Below are 19179 nucleotides of genomic sequence, written 5' to 3'. Positions count from 1 at the left end.
GAGTTAATTTCAGTGGATTATCTGTTTCTAGGAATTTGTCCATTACATCTAGGTTATTTAATTTGTTGGCTTTTCAGCTGTTTGTAGTATTGTCTTATAATCCTTTTATTCTGTAGGGTTAGTAATAATGTTGCCACTTTCATTTCTGATTTTAGTTTTTTTTTTGCATCTTCTCTTTTTCTGTTATTCTACATAAAGTTTTGTCAATTTATTGATCTATTCAAAGGACCAACTTCTGATTTCATTGATTTTTCTCTGTTGTTTTTCTGTTGTCTATTTAAATTTATCTCTGCTCTGGTCTTTGTTATTTCTTTCCTTCTGGTAGCTTTGGGTCTAGTTTTCTCTTCTTTTCCTAGTTTCTCAAGTTCTGAGTTAGGTTATTGATTTGAGATAATTCTTTAGTTGTTGGAAAATATATATAACGTGACATTTGCCAGTTTGTTTTTCACAGTACAATTTAGTGACATCAATTATATTAATCATGTTGTGAAATTATCACCAATATCTATTGCCAAATTTCTGTTATCATAAACTGAAACTCAGTGCTTTCTAAACAATGGTTTCTCTTTTCCCCTTTCCTCCTGCCCCTAGTAACCACTGATAAACTTTGGTCTTTATACCTTTGCCTATTCTAGCTATTTCATATGTGTGAGATCATACAGTAGTTGTCATTTTTTGATTGACTTATTTTACTTGGTATAATGTTTTTAAGGGTTATCCATGTTATAACATGTATCAGGACTTAATTTCTATTTGTGGCTGAGTAATATTCCATTGTATGTATATACCACATTTTAAAAATTATTTCATCCGTTGATGGACATTTAGGTAGTTTCAATCTTTTGTGAATAGTGCTGCAGTGAACATTGATGTTCACGTGTCTGTTTGCATTGTCGTTGCTTTCAAGTCTCCTGGATGTATACCTAGATGTGGAATTGTGTGATAGTTGTAAGTTTAACTTTTTAAAGAGCCACCAAACTGTTTTCACAGTGGTTGTACCATTTTGCATTCCCACCAGCAATGGATAAGGGTTCCAGTTTCTCCCATATCCTTGCCAACATTTCTTGTTTTCTTCTAATATAGGCTTTTACTGCTATAGATTTGCTTCTGAGCATTGCCTTCACTGTATTCCATAAGTTTTGGTATGTTATGCTTTTGTTTTCATTATCTCTAAGTATTTTCTGTTTCCCTTTGGTTTCATCTTTGACCGGTTGGCTGTTAAATAGTGTGTTGTTTAATTTCCACATAATTGTGTAATTTCCAGTTTTCTTTCTGTTAATTGATTTCTAGTTTCATTTATTGTGGTCAGAGAAGATACATTGTATGATTTCAGTCCTTTTAAAATTTAGTGAGATTTGTTTTGTGACCTAGCATAGGGTCTATCTGTAGAATGATTCAGGTACATTGGAGAATAATGTGTATTGTATGGTTGTTGGGTAGAGTTTTCTGTATATTTGTTCGGTCTACTTGGTTATAGTGTTTAAGTCTTCTACTTTCTAACTGATCTTCTGTCTAGATGTTCTGCCTGCCATTGAAACCCACGTATTAAAGTATCCCACTATAATTGTAGTGGGATTTCTTCCTTCAATTCTGTGTTTGCTTTATATATTTTGGAGCTCTGATGTTAGGTGTACATATGTATCTTCTTGATAAATTGATCCTTTTATCGTTATATAATTCTCTTTGTCTCTTCTAACAGATTTTGACTTAAAGTCTATTTTGTCTTATATTAATATAGCCACCCTAGCTGTCTTTTGGTTCCTGTGTGCATGGAATATTTTTTTTCCCATTCGTTCATTTTCAGCCATTTGTGTCTTTGAGTCTAAGGTATGTCCCTTGTAGACAGCATATAAATGGATCTTTTTTTTTTTTTAAAACCCATTTTCCAATCTCTGACTTTTGATTGGAGAGTTTATTCCATATACATTTAGAATAATTACTGATAATGAAGGACTTCCTTCTACCATTTTGCTGTTTGTTTTTTGTGTATCTTTTAGCTCTTTATACCCGTTTCTTCCAATACCGTTGTCTTTTGTGTTTAGTTGATTTTTTGTAGTGAACCATTTTGGTTCTTTTCTTTTTTTCCTTTTGTGTGTGTTTTTTAGATATTTTGTTTGGTTACCATGGGGATTACATTTAACATCCTAAATTTATAACAACCTAGTTCAGATTGATACCAATTTAACTTCACTAACGTATAAAAACTCTGTCTTTAAAATACATATAACACAGCCTTTGCCCATTGTTGTGTTATATCGCTCATCCTCCCCTTTATGTTACTATCACAGTTTACATCTTTATACATCATGTGGAAACCCTGGTGGCATAGTGGTTAAGATCTGTGGCTGCTAACCAAAAGGTTGGCAGTTCGAATCCACTAGGCACTCCTTGGAAACCTTATGGGGCAGTTCTACTCTGTCCTATAGGGTCACTGTGAGTCGGAATTGACTCGATGGCAGTGGGTTGGGCCCAGTAACATAAACTTTATACCTGTTGCCCTTGAGTTGATTCTGACTCATAGTGGCACTGTGGGACAGGGTAGAACTGCCACCGTTGTTTCCAAGGAGCTGGCTGGTGGATTTGAACTGCTGACCTTTTGGTTAGCAGCCTGGGCTTTTAACCACTGTGCCACCAGTGCTCCAACATAAAGTAATTTTAAATGCATTTGTTTTATATCAAGTGGGACCTAACACCTGTAGTTATAAACCAAAAATATAAAACTGTCTCTTACATTTGCCCATGAAATTATCTTTACCAGAGATTGTTTTTTCTGTGTAAGGCTTTGAGTTACTGTCTAGTGTCCTTTCCTTTCCATCTGAAGAACTCCCTTTAGCATTTCTTATAGAACAGTTTTAGTTGTAATGAATTCCCCTCTATTTTTGTCTGGGACTGTCTTAATTTCACCCTCGTTCTTTTCTTTTTTAACCAACTGATAATTTATTAAAGTAGTTGATTTAAGCATCTGTAATGGTGACTTCAACCTCTGTCCCAGGCTCAATACTGATGGAAGTGATCTGCTTAACAGTCTGGGAAGGACTGTGCAAGTGGATGAGTCGCTTGGGGATTTTCATCTGGAAACGATCGCAGGTCTTAGAACTTTTGCCACAAGGACTGCTTTTCCTCATAGTTATTCTCCAAGTCTTGGTAGGCATCCTAACTGGTCCCTTCACTTTGAGGTTCTTCTCCTTTGTGCCTCTAATCAAGTCAGCACACTCCTTCTCCAGGGATTTTATGCTGCTGCTGGTTATAGGAATTCTAATCTGGTGAATGGCCACCTCTGGTTCCACAGATGTCTTTCCCATGTCTTTAAAAGCCATGGCTGCGGTGTGGCTTCCTGACCGACTTGTTCCTCAGCAAGAGCAAACAGTGGTGAGTCAGGAGCAGGAATGGGCCAGTGAGGCACCTTTGCAGCGGCGACCATGTCTTCTTCAAAGAGCTCGCCATTGTTCTTGAAGGACACTTTTGCTGGATATAGAATTCTTTGTTTACTTTTTTTTTTTCTTTCAGAACTTTAAATATGTCATCCCATTGCCCTCTGGCCTTCAGAGTTTCTGAGGAGAAATTGAGCTTTAATCTTATTGAGGATCCCCTGTATATGATGATTCACTTTTTTCTTGCTGCATTCAAGATTTTCTTTTTATCTTTGGTTTTCAACAGTTTCATCATAAAGTGCCTCAGTGTAGTGTCTTTGGGTTTATCCTATTTGGTGTTTATTGAGCTTCTTAGATATTTAGATTCATGTCTTTTGTCAAATTTAGGAAGTTATCTATCATTATTTCTTTCTGTCTGTTTCCCTCTCTTCTCCTTCTGGGACACTCATAATGCACAAGTTGGTTCCCTTAATGATGTCCCATAATTTCTTTAGGTTCTGTTAACTTTTCTTCTTTCTTTTTTGTTTTTGTTCCTCAGGCTTAACAATTTCAATTTTCTTGCCCTCTGATTCACAGATTCTCTCTTCTGCCAGCTTAAATCTGCTGTTGAGCCTTTCCAGTGACAGTTTCCTTTCAGTTACTGTAATTTTCAGCTCCAGTAGTTCTTTTTGGTTCCTTTTTTATAGTGTCTCTCTTTATTGATATTCTTGTTTTGTTCATGTATTGCGTTTCTGGGTTTTTCTAGTTCTTTCAGCATAGTTAATATTGTCATTTTAAAGTCTTCTGGTCTGATCATTATTTGGATTCCCATAGGGATGGTTTCTGTCACTTCATTTTGTTTCCTTGTTGCTTTGTATGCCTTGTGATTTTTGTGTTGAAACTAGGATATTTGAATATTATATGCTAGCTCTGAAGTTCAGATTCTTCACCTTCTCCAGGGTTTGGAAATTTGTTTTTTAACTGTTGAAGGCTATAGTAATCCATCTACTCAGCAACTTCCCCTACCTATTTTTGCAATGATAGCTCTTCTGGATGTGTGTGAATACCTAGGACCTGTTCCCCATCCTGTACCTAGCTAATGTTTTGAGAGAGATTTCCTTGTACTCTGGGGGGAAAAAAGCCAAAAACATTTTTTCCAGTCCTTGCAACTTGGCTCTGTGTCAGGACTCTCTTCCGCACTTTGGCATGTATGTAGTATGCAAAGGGATCAGCCCAAAATGGTAGCATAGGTTCTTAGGTATTTTCTGTGCATGTGCTTTGCTCCGAACATGCGTGTGGCTTTCTCAGTTCCCGTGTGTACATGGTGCTCTTGAAAGCACAAATTTCTAAAAGAAACTGTAGCTTCTCCTTCAGCCCTTAGGCATTAATTCTATGTTCCAGTTACGCTGTTTAGCCTTAGGCAGCAAAGGCCAGTCACCACCTTCAGGTGTTGCTTGCTGGCCTCCGCCACATACCTGACCAGTGTGAGCTCCGAGGCAGGTCAAATCGAGGGAAACACGCGCTTCAGTCTTTTAGGCAGCACCTAGACAGATCAGAACACACACACACAAAGCTCTAGCAAAGTCTGCTCTGCTCACTCCAGATCCAGAGATCAGGTCCCCTCTCTGAGACCGCAGTTCATGGCCTGCTGCTGAGCTGGGGAGAGGGAAGACACAGACAGTGGAAAATAAAAGTCTTCCTACTGTATAAAAGTCACTTTTTTCTTGACTTAGCATTCACTTAGTTGCTACAGTCTTCTGATTGCATTTCGGAATTCTTACAGAATTGAGTGTACTGATTTGTAGTTGTTTTCCTTGGTAATTGTGTGGGGGGATGGAGTTATAAAAATGTCCATGCTACCATTTTCCAGGAAGTCTGATTATTTTTTGGTCAAGGGGTCTTTATTAGTTTTGTAAGGTGGCAGTAACAAATTACCGCAAACTTGCTGGCGTAAAACAACAGAAATACATTCTTGCACAGTTCTGAAGACTGGAAGTCCAAAATGAGGATGTTGGCACAACCATGCTCCCTCTGAAGGCTCTAGTGGAGAATCTTTCTTTGCCTCTTCTGGCTTCTGGTTGCCCTAGGTGTTCCTTGGCCTCTGGCAGCACAACTCCAGTCTCAGTCTCTGTCTTCATCTGGCTTTCCTTTCTCTGTGTCTGTGTCTTCTTTACTCTCTCTTTAAGGACACTGGTTATTGGATTTAGGACCCCCTCAATCCAGGATGATCTCATCTCAAAGTTTTTACCTTAATTAGCCTACAGAGATCCTTACTGCAAATAAAGTCACTTTCTGAGGTTGTGGGTAGACATATATTGTGGGGGCCACAATTCAGCCCACTGCAGGGGTCTTTAAGGTTGGCTCCAGTATCATTTTGACTTGACTTCAGTGGTCCTTGAAAAGATTGCTCACTTTCTAGCCAAGAAGATGTCCAAGGCACAACCTATATATTAATATCACAGACTTGGAATTAGCCACTTTTCTAAGAAGTTGGTAACTTTTAGTGGGATATGATATTTAGAGATTGCAGTCTGAACTCAGGCAAACTTCTTGAAGTTAGTTTTTTTTTTAATACTTGTTTTATTGTACTTTAAGTGAAAGTTTATAATTTAAGTTAGTCTCTTACTCAAAAATTTATACATACATTGTTTTGCGACCCTAATTGCTCCCCCTATACTGTGACAGCACACTCCTCCTTTCTATTCCTGATTTCCCGGGTCCATTCAACCAGCTCCTAACCCTCTCTGCCTTCTCATCTCACCTCCGGACAGGAGCTGCCTATTTAGTTTTATGTATCTATTTGAGCTAAGAAGCACACTCTTCATGAGGATCATTTTATGTCCCACAGTCGAGTCTAATCTTTGTCTGAAGAGTTGACCTCAGGAATCTTTTTAGTTCTGGGTTGACAGAGAGTCCGGGGGTCATGCCTTCTGGGGTTCCTCCAGTCTTAGACCATTAAGGTCTGGTCTTTTTACTAGAATTTGAGATACTGTACCCTGCTTTTCTCCTGCTCCATCAGGGACTCTCTGTTGTGTTCCCTGTCAGGGCGGTCATTGGTGGTAGGTGGGCCCAATCTAGTTCTTCTGGTCTTGGGCTGATGCAGTCTCCGATTTATGTGGCCCTTTCTGTGTCTTGGGCTAATACTTTCCTAGTGTCTTTGGTGTTCTTCATTCTCCTTTACTCCAGGTAGTTGGGACCAATTGATGCATCTTAGATGGCCGCTCGCTAGCTTTTAAGACCCCAGATGCCACTCACCAAAGTAGGATGCAGAACATTTTCTCGATAAACTTTGTTATGCCAGTTGACCTAGATGTCCCCTAAAAGCATGGTCCCCAGATCCCTACCCCTGCTGCTCTGTCCCTCAAAGTGTTTGGTTGTATTCAGGAAACTTTTTAGCTTTGGGTTAGTCCCGTTGTGCTGACTTTGCCTGTACTGTGTGCTGTCCTTCCCTTCACCTAAGATCATTCTTGTCTCCTATCTAGTTAGTGAATAACCCTCACCCTCCCTCCCCACCCTCGTAACCATCAAAGAATGTTTTCTTCTGTTTTTAAACCTTTTCTTGAGTTCTTATAATAATGGTCTTATGCAATATTTGTCTTTCTATGACTGGCTAAATTCACTCAGCATAATGCCTTCCAGATTCTTCCATCTTATAAGATGTTTCACGGAGTCATCGTTGTTCTTTATCATAGTATAGTATTATATTATGTGAATATATCATAATTTCTTTATCCATTTGTTCGTTGATGGACACCTAGCTTGTTACCATCTTTTTGCTATCGTGAACAGTGCTGCCGTGAATATGGGTGTGCATATAGCTATTTGTGTGACAGCTTTTATTTCTGTAGGATATATTCCAAGCAGCGAGATTGCTGGATCATATGGTACTTCTATTTCTGTCTTTTTAAAGAAGCACCAAATCGATTTCCAAAGTGGTTGTACCATTTTACATTTCTGCCAACAGTGTATAAGTGCGTCTCTAGCATTTATTTTGTGTTTTTTGGATTAGTGCTAGCCTTGTTGGGGTGTGATGGTATCTCATTGTAGGTTTGATTTGTATTTCTCTAATGGCTAATGATCGTGAGCATTTCTTCATGTGACTGTTAGCCACCTGAATGTCTCCTTTGGTGAAGTGCCCGTTCGTATCCTTTGCCCATTTTTTAATTGGGTTATTTGTCTTTTTGTTGTTGAGATGTTGCAGTATCTTGTAGATTTTAGAGATTAGATGCTGATCGGATTTCTTGTAGCCAAAATTTTTTTCCCAGTCTGCAGGTTGTCTTTATACTGTTTTGGTGAAGTCTTTTGATGAGCATAAGTGTTTGATTTTTAGGAGCTCCCAGTTATCTAGTTTCTCCTCTGGTGTTTGTGCATTGTTTGTTATGGTTTGTATTCTGTTTATGCCATGTATTAGGGCTCCTAGCATTGTCCTTATTTTTTTTTCCGTTATCTTTATTGTTTTAGATCTTATATTTAGGTCTTATGATCCATTCTGAGTCAGTTTGTATGCATGGTGTGAGGTATGGCTCTTATTTCCTTTTTTTGTAGATGGATATCCAGTTATGCCAGCACCATTTGTTAGAGACTGTCTTTTCCCCAGTTAACGGACTTAGGGCCTTTGTCAAATATCAACTGCTCATAGATGGATGAATTTATGTCTGGATTTTCAATTCTGTTCCATTGGTCCATGTATCTGTTGTTGTACAGTACCAGGCTGTTTTGACTACCGTGGCAGTATAATAGGTTCTAAAATCAGGTAGTGTAAGGCTTCCCACTTTGTTGTTCTTCTTGAGTAATGCTTTACTTACCCGGGGCCTCATCCCTTTCCATATGAAGTTGGTGATTTGTTTCTCCATCTCCTTAAAAAATGCCGTTGGAATTTGGATTGGAATTGCGTTATATCTATAGATCACCGGGTAGAATTGACCTTTTCACAATGTTGAGTCTTTCCATCCATGAGCAAGGTATGTTTTTCCACATATGTAGGTCTCTTTTGGTTTCTTGCAGTAGTGTCTTGAGTTTTCATTGTATAGGTCTTTTATGTCTCTGGTTAGAGTTATTCCTAAGTATTTTATCTTCTTGGGGGCTATTGTAAATGGCATTGATTTGGTGATTTCCTCTTTGAAGTTCTCTTTGTTGGTGTAGAGGAATCCAACTGATTTTTGTATGTTTATCTTGTATTCTGAAACTTTGTTGAAATCTTCTATTAGTTTCAGTCATTTTCTTGTGGATTCTTTGGGGTTTTCTGCGTATAAGATCATATCGTCTGCAAATAGAGATACTTTGACATCTTCCCTACCAATTTGGATGCCCTTTATTTCTTTTTCTAGCCTAATTGCTCTGGCTAGGACCTCCAGCACAGTGTTGACTAAGAATGGTGATAAAGGGCATCCTTGTGTGGTTCCCATTCCCAAGGGGAGTGCTTTCAAACTCTCTCCATTTAGGATGATGTTGGCTGTTGGGTTTGTATAAATGCCCTTAATTATGTTGAGGAATTTCCTTTCCGTTCCTGTTTTGTTGAGAGTTTTTATCCTGAATGGGTGTTGGACTTTGTCAGATGCCTTTTCTGCATCAATTGAGAAGATCATGTGGTTCATGTCTTTCGTTTTATTAATGCGATGGATTACATTGATTTTCTAATGTTGAACCATCCCTGCATACCTGCTATGAATCCCACTTGATTATGGTGAATTATTTTTTTGATATGTTGCTGAGTTCTGTTGGCTAGAATTTTGTTAAGGATTTTTGTGTCAGTGTTTGTGAAGGATATTGATCTGTAATTTTCTTGTTTTGTGATGTCTTTACCTGATTTTGGTATTTGGTTATGCTGGCTTCGTAAAATGAGTTTGGGAGTATTCCGTCCTTTTCTGTGCTCTGAAATACCTTTAGTAGTAGCGGTGTTAACTCTTCTCTGAAAGTTTGGTAGAATTCCTCAGTGAAGCTGTTGGGGCCAGGACTTTTTTTGTTGGGAGTTTTAAAATTACCGTTTCAATCTTTTCTTTTGTTATAGGTTTATTTAGTTGTTCTACCTCTGTTTTTGTTAGTTTAGGTAGGTAGTGAGTTTCTAGAAATTTGTCCATTTCCTCTAGGTTTTCAAGTTTGTTAGAGTACAAGTTTTCATTGTATCCTGATTCTATTAATTTCATTTGAGTCTGTTGTGATATCACCCATCTCATTTCTTAAACGGGTTAATTGCCTCCTCTCCTGTTTTTCTTTTGTCAGTTTGGCCAGTGGTTTATTAATTTTGTTGATGTTTTCAAAGTACCAGCTTTTAGTCTTGTTAACTGTTTCAATTGTTTTTCTGTTCTGTTTCATTTAATTCTGTTTTGATTGTTATTATTTTCCTTTCTTCTGGCTCCTAAGGTCCTCTTTTGCTGCTCTCTTTCTACTTGTTGGAGTTGTAAGGTTAATGTTTTGAATTTGGCCCCCTTCTTCTTTTTGGATGTGTGCATTTATTGCTAGGGACAGCCCTCTGAGCACTTCTTTTGCTGAGCCCCAAAGGTTCTGGTAGGATGTGTTTTCATTTTCATTTGATTCTGTGAATTTCTTTATTTCGTCCTTAATTTCTTCTGTAATCCAGTAGTTTCTGAGCAAGATGTTCCATTTCCATGTGTTTGATTTTTTTTTCTTGCTTTTTCTGTTATTGATTTCTACTTTTATGGCTTTATGGTCAGAAAAGATGCTTTTTAATATTTCAGTGCTCTGGATTCTGTTAGGGCTTGCTTTATAGCCTAATACGTGGTCTGTTGTGGAGAATGTTCCATGTGCATTGGAAAAGAAAGTATACTTGGCTGCTGTTGGGTGGAGTGTTCGGTATATGTCCATGAGAGCAAGTTGGTTGATTGTAGCATTCAGATCTTCCGTGTCTTTATTGAGCTTCTTTCCGAATGTTCTTTCACTGAAAGTGGTATGTAGAAGTCTCCTACTATTATTGTGGAACTGTCTGTCTTCGTCTTCAGGGCTGTTAGAGTTTATGTATTTTGAAGCCCAGTTGTTGGGTGTGTAAATATTTATTATAGTTATGTCCTCCTGGTGTATTGACCCTTTAATCATTATGTAGTGTCCTTCCTTATCCTTTGTGGTGGATTTTACTTTAAAGTTTATTTTGTCAGAGATTAATATTGCCACTTCTGCTCTTTTTTGAGTGTTGTTTCCTTGATATATTTTTTTCCATCCTTTGAGTTTTAGTTTATGTCTTTAAGTCTAAGGTGTGTCTCTTGTAGGCCACATACAGACGGAACATGTTTTTTTTTAAATCCATTATGCCATTTTCTGTGTCTTTATTGGTGCATTTAGTCCATTTACATTCAGTGTAATTATTGATAGGTATGAGTTTAGTGGTGTCATTTGGATGTCTTTTTTTTGTGTGTTGTTGCAAGTTTCTTTGTTCCACTTAATTTTCTGGGCTGAGTTGTTTTTCTTTATGTATTTTTTCCCCCTTTTTCATTGTTGTTGATTTTGTATTTGCTGAGTCTTTATATTTTTCTAGTTTTTTATTTTCATGTGTAGGATTGTTAGTTTCTTTTGTGGTTACCTTAATATTTATCCCTAGTTTTCTAAGTTTAAACCAGTCTTTCATTTCTTTATATTTTCTCCATATGAAAGATCTGTGTCTACATCTTTTAAGTCCCTTTTTTTTGTTTTAATGTCTTCTTTTACACACTGACGTCTCTTTTAATGTTGTTTTCTTTTACATACTGACGTCTCTGTTTCCCTATTTTCAGGTTTTAGCTTTAGTTTATTTTTGTGACTTCCCTATCTGGGTTGATATCTGGGTGCTCTGTCCTGTGTTCTAGTCTTGTTATCTGATGTTATTGAGGACTCTCTTTAGTATTTCTTGTAAGTTTGGTTTGGTTTTGGTGAATTCCCTAAACTTGTGTTTATCTGGAAATGCCCTAATTTCGCCATCATATTTGAGAGACAATTTTGCTGGATACATGATTCTTGGCTGGCAGTTGTTTTTCTTCAAGGCTTTATATATGTCGTCCCATTGCCTTCTTGCCTGCATGGTTTCTGCTGAGTAGCCCGAGCTTAGTCTTATTGACTCTCCTTTGTAGATGATTTTTTATTTATCCCTAGCTGCTCTTAAAATACTCTATCTTTGGTTTTGGCAACTTTGATTAGAATATGTCTTAGTGACTTTCTTTTGGGATCTACCTTGTGTAGGGTTTGATGAGTATCTTGGATGGATATCTTTTTATCTTTCACAATATCAAGGAAGTTTTCTGACAACAAATCTTCAACAATTCTCTCTCTCTATTTTCTGTAATCCCCCCCGTTCTGGTACTCCAATCACCCATAGGTTATTCCTCTTGATAGAGTCCCACATAATTTTAAGGATTTTCTCATTTTTTAAAATTCTTCTATCTGGTTTTTCCTCAAATAAGTTGGTGTCAAGTGCTTTATCTTCTTTCTCACTAATTCTGACTTCCATTGCCTCAGTTCTGCTTCTGATTTTCTATTGCGTTGTCTAATTCTGGATTTTGTTGTTAATCTTCTGGATTTCTGATTGCTGTCTCTCTGTGGATTCTTGCAGCCTGTTAAATTTGTCCTTATGCTCTTCTCTAATCTTCTTAAGTTCCTCTGTTGCTAGGTCTGCGTTTTGTCTGATCTCTTTTTTTTATTAGTTAATTCTTTTTTGTTTTGTATCTTAGATGAAGGTTTGCAGAAATAATAGTTTCTCATTAAACAGTTAGTACACATATTTCTCTATAATAATGGTTAACAACCCCATGACATGTCAACACTGTCGCTTCTCAACTTTGGGTTTCCTATCACCAGCTTTCTTGTCCCCTCCTGCCTACTAGTCCTTGTCCCTGGACTTCTGTGCCTCGTTAGTCCTGTTTTGTTTTATGAGGCTGTTCAGTCTCCGGCTGAATGGTGAACTTCGGAAGTGACTTCACCACTGAGCTAAAAGGGTGTCCGGGTACCATACTGTTGGGGTTTCTCCAGTCAGGCCAGTAAATCTGGTCTTTTTTTTGGAGTTAGAATTTTGTTCTACATCTTTTTCTAGCTCTGTCCAGGACCCTCTATTGTGATCCTGGTCAGAGCAGTCTGTGGTGGTAGCCGGGCACCATCTATCTGTACTGGACTCCGTCTGGTGGAGGGTGTGGTAGCTGTGGTCCATTAGTCCTTTGGACCAGTCTTTTCCTTGTATCCTGTTGTCTTCATTCTCCTTTGCTCCCGAAGGGGTGAGACCAGTGGAGTATCTTAGATGGCTGCTCACAGGCTTTTAAGACTCCAGCCTTCCTAATGTCTTGAAGAGTTCTGTATATTAATCTTTTGTATTCTGCCTCCTGTAATTTCAGAAAATTCTGTTCTTCCAGAAAATCTCTTGATTATTTTGGGAGCTTGTCGAAGCCATAATGGACTACTTCTTTCTGTGATTTGATATTGAGTGTTGTCTGCCAAGCTGTCAATAAGTTATATTTATTCCTTTTATGTTTGCTTACTGTTTCCTAGCTTCTTGTTTTGTTTATTTTGATATGCCCAGATAGGCTGCTCGTGTGAGCTAGACTGATCACTGGTGCCCCTGAAGCTCCAACATTCTGCCACCAGGTGGCCAGACCTACTATTAAGTATGTGAGCTAGTTTGATTATTGGCAGCTTTGAAGCTCTAATGTTCTGACACCAGGTGGTTAGATCTGTTACTAGGTATGTGAGTTCAGGAGTCTGCCACCTCTTATGTATGGATTCAGTTCAGGTGCCCAGATAGATAGCCACCAAGTGTGTGGTTAGGCTCTCACCTACAGTCCTAGACAGGCATGGGTGTTTGGTGTAGGCAGAGACATCTGGCTGCAGGTGGGGGACACGCTCTGAGCAAGGCAGGGGGCTGACGGCTGTCCCCGGGTGTCTTGGAGGAAAGTGTGTCCCTGTTCCCTAGAGCATGTAGGTTGGTGAGTTTTGTAGCTGGACTATGAATACCCAATGCTGTTGGCTTTAAGGACTGGGGGGGCATCACTTATTCTTGGGCCCCTGTTGCAGGTGACTAGGTGGCATGGGTGTAGCCACGAGTCCTCAGGCCGCTGATGTGGGTAGGTGAAGACCCTGCTTAATGGGCAGACTAGTGTCAGATGTCACAAACCTGCCACTTCACAGCTGAAACAGTTGAAGTGAGACTTCAGGTATATACCCTGTTGTACTGTGGTACTGTGGGCCTATGCTGTTTGAATGGGCCCACACAAATCTCTGCAGGGGAAAAGGAAAGTCCATGGACCCCTTATTGCCTGTGTGTAGGCAAAGGAGCTGTGCCTACCCTGAGTTCCTGGCTTAGGGGAGCTGGCAGATTTTTTTTTCCTGTTTGTTAGTTCATCCAAGGCTGGGAGAATGGCTTAGGGCACGTGATGTGTCCTACTTCCGAGCCAGGGGACTTGACATCATTGAAGCCATCCTGGACCCAGTGTAGAGCATGAAGCGGGGAGTTAAATGGGAGAGAGGTTTTTCCCAAAGGAGTGTGTTTTTGATCAGTGCGGTAGGCCAGATGCAAGTACTTATCTTTGCTGATTGAGGGCTGCTTCTAACTGATTCTGGATGACCGAGTAGACTGTCTGCCGCTGGGTCTCTCCCGATGTGGAAGATGCCTCTTGAGCGCTGCTGCTTGTCTCACTGCACAGTACAAGCTGATCCGGCTTGAAGGGCTCCAGCTCCTGCTGGGTCAGATTTGGCAACTCCTCACTGCTTCTGAACTGTCTGTCCGTCTCCCTGCCACTCAGTTCGATTCCTCAACTTTGCCTTTGATGTTTAGGGCTCCTAGATTGTTATATATAATTGACTCACTTGTTTTTTCGGGCGTTTGTTGTAAGAGGGACCAGTGGAAGCTTCTGACTACTTCACCATGTTGACCCTGCCCCCTGAAGTTAGAATCTTTATGAGGTAGTGTCTAGTTCCTCATTTATCATTTACTTCCCAGCCTACATCTGACTTCTTTTTTCATCTCATTGCTGAAATTCTTCTTTTTAATATTACCAAAAACAAAACAAGAAAACCAAACCAGTTGACATCAAGTTGATTCCAATTCCTGGTGACTGCATATGTTTTAGAGTAGAACCTTGCTCCATGGGGTTTGCAATGGTTGTGATCTTTTGGAAGTAGATGATCAGGCATTTCTTCTCAATGATCTAATGAACACCAAGTCTAATTGTTGCTTTTCAGACCTTTTCTGGTTTGACTTTTCTTAGACACTGACCCAGTTGCCGATTCCCTCCCTTATGTGTAAGATGGAATTCTCGTGGTTCTGTTGTTGAATTGCTTTCTTTTAGTCTTTTTTTTTTTTGGGTTATAAAATTTTATTGTTCCAAAAATTTTATTTATAATAGTATGTAACATTTTGGGGTTGGCTTTTTTCACTCAATATAGTTCTTTGGGGATTCACCCAGGTTGTTGCATGTAGCAATAGTTCATCCTTTTCTATTGCTGAATAGTAATCCATGGGTGTTGTAGATTGAATTATGTCCCTCCAAAGGAAATGTGGAAACCCTAACCCTTGTATTTGTAAATACTACCCTGTTTGGTAATCGGTAGCTTTCTTTTATTATGTTAATGAGGTCATACCAGAATAGGGCGGGTCTGAGTCTTTCTGCATGCCCAGTAAGTGTTCCTCACCCTGTGATGTTCTTGGGTAGTCTCTACCACAGTTGTAATTTTTTCTTTTTTAAATAGTTTATATTTTATTTTTTTGTTATTGAAAATATGGATAGCAGAACATACACCAGTTCAACAATTTCTGCATGTACAATTCAGTGACATTGATTACATTCTTCAAGTTGTGCAACCGTTCATACCCTCCTTTTCTGAGTTGTTTCTTCCCCATTAACATAAACTCACTGCCCTCTAACCTTCCTGTCTAACTTTTTATGTTGCTGTTGTCAGTTTGATCTCATATAGATAATTCTTTAAGAGAGCACAATGCTCGAGGGAGACATTCTTTACTAGTTTAACTACCAAGCCCACTGCTGTCAAGTTGATTCTGACTCATAGCAACCCTGTAGGTCAGAGTAGAACTGCCCCATTGGGTTTCCAAGGCGGTAATCTTTACGGAAGCGGACTGCAACATCTTTCTCCCACGGAGCAGCTGGTGGGCCTGAACCGCTGACCTTTCGGTTATCTGCTGAGCACTTAAGCAGTGCAGCACCAGGGTTCCTTTAGTTTAACTACTTTCCATTGAATACATTATATAATTTTCTTTATTTCTTTGCTTCTGTTTTGTCTTCAAAACTCAAAATCTGTATTTCCAAATGTATGCTTTGATATGTCTTTTGCAGTTTCACAAATACTGCATATTTATTTTGCCTAAAAGTGAACTCTATTCCTCCCTCCCTGCCATGTACTTGCTCTCCCAAATAGTGCTCACTCCTCCTCAATCTGTTTTTCTTACTATATTCTCTGTTTTAGTTATTGGTTTCTAGTTACCAAAGTTAGAAATCTTGGAGTCATTTTTGCTTCTTTAATTTCCCTTATTATCCAGTTGTGATTACTGAGTCTTATTGAAACTACCTCAGATATGATTTTAAAAATCGTTTTTATTTCTATTGCCATCACCCTAATTCTGTTATTTTGCTTGTTTTCTAACTTTCCTTGCCTTTAGAGCTCTTCTTTTCCTTCTCTCTTCTCTACTGTTCCCTCTGTCCCATTCATTTTACACACTGGAGGCAGATTTATTTTCAAAAATGAAAATATGATCACATATAAAGTTGGTTCCTGTAATACTATTATAATTCTGAAAGATGGGTAATGGTGGCAGTCTCTCTCTTTGCTGAGAGGTAGCTTACCTCATTGTTCTTGTTGTTGTTGGGTGCCGTAGAGTCGTTTCCGACTCATAGCGACCCTGTGCACAACAGAACAAAACACTGCCCAGTCCTGTGCCATCCTCACAATCATTGCTGTGTTTGAGCCAACTGTTGCAGTCACTGTGTCAGTCCATCTCGTCAGGAGTCTTCCTCTTTCCCTGACTGTCTACTTATCCTTCATGGGAGAATTTCTTTGTAATTATCTTTACTACCAGCACGCTAGCCTTAGGAGGGATCCTGCTTGGGCCCTGCAGCTCAAGTGTGGAGACAGAATCTGCTTATTTCTACCCAGCACAGCTGATAACAGGCTGCAGCTTTAAAACAAGACTTTACTAAAAGCTCAAGATAATAGAAGAGAATTACAAAACAATATAACTGTTTCTTATATATAGTTGATCTAGGAGTAATAGGCAACAACTACCTGCTGAGCCTTCAGCCTGCCTCCTAGTGAACAGAGGGCATCTTTTCTTTGGAACCTGGAAGCAGGTTGAGACCTGGGAGAAAGAATTTTTTTTTTCCCTCTCTTCCCAGGACCTCACTTCCTGACCTAAGATTTTTTTGTTTCTTGACTAACATGGGGAATATCAATTTGTTCCAGTAGAGATTCAGCCCCCTTCCTGTAGGGATGTATTGTTACTCCTAGGCCCTAGTAGAGCAAATAAGCCCACTATCAGTATCAGAGATTTGTTCAAGAAATATTTAGGGCACGTGCTACTCATGGTCTTAGGTACTGGAGAAATAGCAGTGAACAAGAAGGACAAGATTCGTGCTAGTGGTTGGGATAGGATAGAAAATAAACAAGAAATAGATAAAATAATTTCAAATAGTCAAGAAAATGATATAGCATAGGATAATATGATAGTGACTGGGTGGGAGAAACAATGTTAGATATTTTTTTGAGAAGCCAGTTGGTGGTTTTCTTTTTCTTTCTTTTTTTTTTATTGTACTTTAGGTGAAGGTTTACAGCTCAAGTTAATTTCTCATTCAAAAATTTATACACATATTGTTTTGTGACATTGGTTGCAGTGCCCACAATGTGACAGCACACTCCCCCTTTCCAACCTGGGTTCTCTGTGTCCATTCAATCCGTTCCTATACCTTCCTGCCTTCTCATCCTGCTTTTGGACGGGAGCTGCCCATTTGGTTTCATATATCTGATTGAACTAAGGAGCACGTTCCTCACGTGTATTATTTTTTGTTTTATGGTCCTGTCTGATCTTTGTATGAAGATTGGGCTTTGGGAATGGTTTCAGTTCTGGGTTAACAGAGTGTCCAGGACCATAGTTTCAGGGGTTCCTCCAGTCTCTTGTCAGAGCATCAAGTCTGGTCTTTTTACTAGAATTTGAATTCTGTTTTACACTTTTCTCCTGTTCTGTCTGGGACTCTGTTGTGTTCCCTGTCAGGGCAGTCATTGGTGGTAGCTGGGCACCATCTAGTTCTTCTTGTCTTAGGCTGATGGGGTCTCTTGTTTATTTGGTTCTTCAGTCCTTTGGGCTAATATTTTCCTTGTGTCTTTGGTTTTCTTCATTCTCCTTTGCTCCAAATGGGATGGGATCAATAGATGTATCTTAGATGGCTGCTTGCAAGCTTTTAAGACCCCACACGCAGCTTACCAAAGTGGGATGTAGAATATTTTCTTTATAAACTGTGTTATGTGAATTGACCTCGATGTCCCCTGAAACTGTGGTCCCCAGGCTGTGGTCCCCACGCTGCAGTCCCGGCTACTCTGTCCCTCAAAGTGTTTTGATCTCTCTAGGAAACTTCTTTGCTTTTGCGTTGGTCCAGTTGTGCTGACTTCCCCTGTATTGTATGTTGCCCTTCCCTTCACTGAAGTTGACCCTTGTTTACTATCTAGTTAGTGATTTCCTTTCCCCCCCTTCCTGCCCACCCTCTTATCCACCAAAGAATGCTTTTTTCTGTGTTTAAACCTTTTACTGAGTTCTTATAATAGTGGTCTCATACAAATATTTGTCCTTTTGTGATTGACTAATTTCACTCAGCATAATGCTGTCCAGATTCATCCATGTTGAGATGTTTTGCGGATTCATCATTTTTCTTTATCATTGCATAGTATTCCATTGTGTGTATGTACCGTAATTTGTTTATCCGTTCATTTCTTGATGGGCATTTAAGTTGTTTCCATCTTTCTTCTATTGTGAATAGTGCTGCAGTGAATATGGGTGTGCATATGTCTGTTCCTGTGACAGCTCTTATTTCTCTAGGATATATTCCTAGCACTGGGATTGCTGAATCATATGGTATTTGTTTCTAGTTTTTGAGGAAGCACCATATCATTTTCCAAAGTGGTTGTACCATTTTATATTCCCACTAGAGTTCCAATCTCCCTATAGTCTCTCCAGCATTTGTTGTTTTGTGTTTTTTGGATTAGTGCAAGCCTTGTTGGGGTGAGATGGTATCTCATTGTAGTTTTGATTTGCATTTCTCTAATGGTTAATAATCGCGAGCATTTCCTTATGTGTCTGTTAGCCGCTTGAATGTCTTCTTTGGTGAAGTGTCTGTTCATATCCTTTGCCCATTTTTTAATTGGATTATTTATCTTTTTATTGTTGAGGTGTTGCAGTATCTTGTAGACTTTAAAGATTATCCTTTGTCGGATATATTGTAGCCAAAAATTTTTTCCCAGTCTGTAGGTTGTCTTTTTACTGTTCTGGTGAAGTCTTTTGATGAGCATAAGTGTTTGGTTTTTAGGAGCTTCTAGATACCTAGTTTCTCTTCTGGTGTTTATGCATTGTTAGTTATGGTTTGTATACTATTTATGCTGTGTATTAGGGTCCCTAGCGTTGTCCTTGTTTTTTCTTCCATAATCTTTATCGTTTTTGATTTTATATTTAGGTCTTTGATCCATTTTGAGTTAGTTTTTGTGTATGGTGTGAGTTATGGGTCCTGTTTCATTTTTTTAGTTATGCCAGCACCATTTAGTTATGCCAGCACCATTTGTTAAAGATATTGTCTTTTCCCCACTTAATGGACTTAGGGCCTTTGTCAACTATCACCTGCTTAAAGGTGGATGGATTTATGTCTGGGTT

The 19179-nt window shown here is 39.0% G+C and overlaps 2 protein-coding genes across 2 annotated transcripts in view; one reads left to right on the top strand and one right to left on the bottom strand.

The window, feature by feature from the left end:
• Positions 1-19179, top strand: part of ZMYM4 (zinc finger MYM-type containing 4) — a 204311-nt gene that overhangs the window by 11854 nt on the left and 173278 nt on the right. The gene's annotated exons all lie outside the window — the stretch shown is intronic.
• Positions 2574-3452, bottom strand: LOC101347987 (40S ribosomal protein S20-like). Its single transcript, XM_012554245.2, has one exon. It carries the CDS (start codon positions 3315-3317, stop codon positions 2955-2957), a length of 363 nt encoding a protein of 120 aa, XP_012409699.1. The 5' UTR covers positions 3318-3452; the 3' UTR covers positions 2574-2954.

The sequence above is a fragment of the Trichechus manatus genome, unplaced genomic scaffold, assembly GCF_000243295.1.
Source record: "Trichechus manatus latirostris isolate Lorelei unplaced genomic scaffold, TriManLat1.0 scaffold00015, whole genome shotgun sequence".
Lineage (NCBI taxonomy): Eukaryota > Metazoa > Chordata > Mammalia > Sirenia > Trichechidae > Trichechus > Trichechus manatus.
The sequence above is the reverse complement of the archived record's forward strand: the minus strand, read 5'-3'. Positions and strand labels throughout refer to the sequence as shown.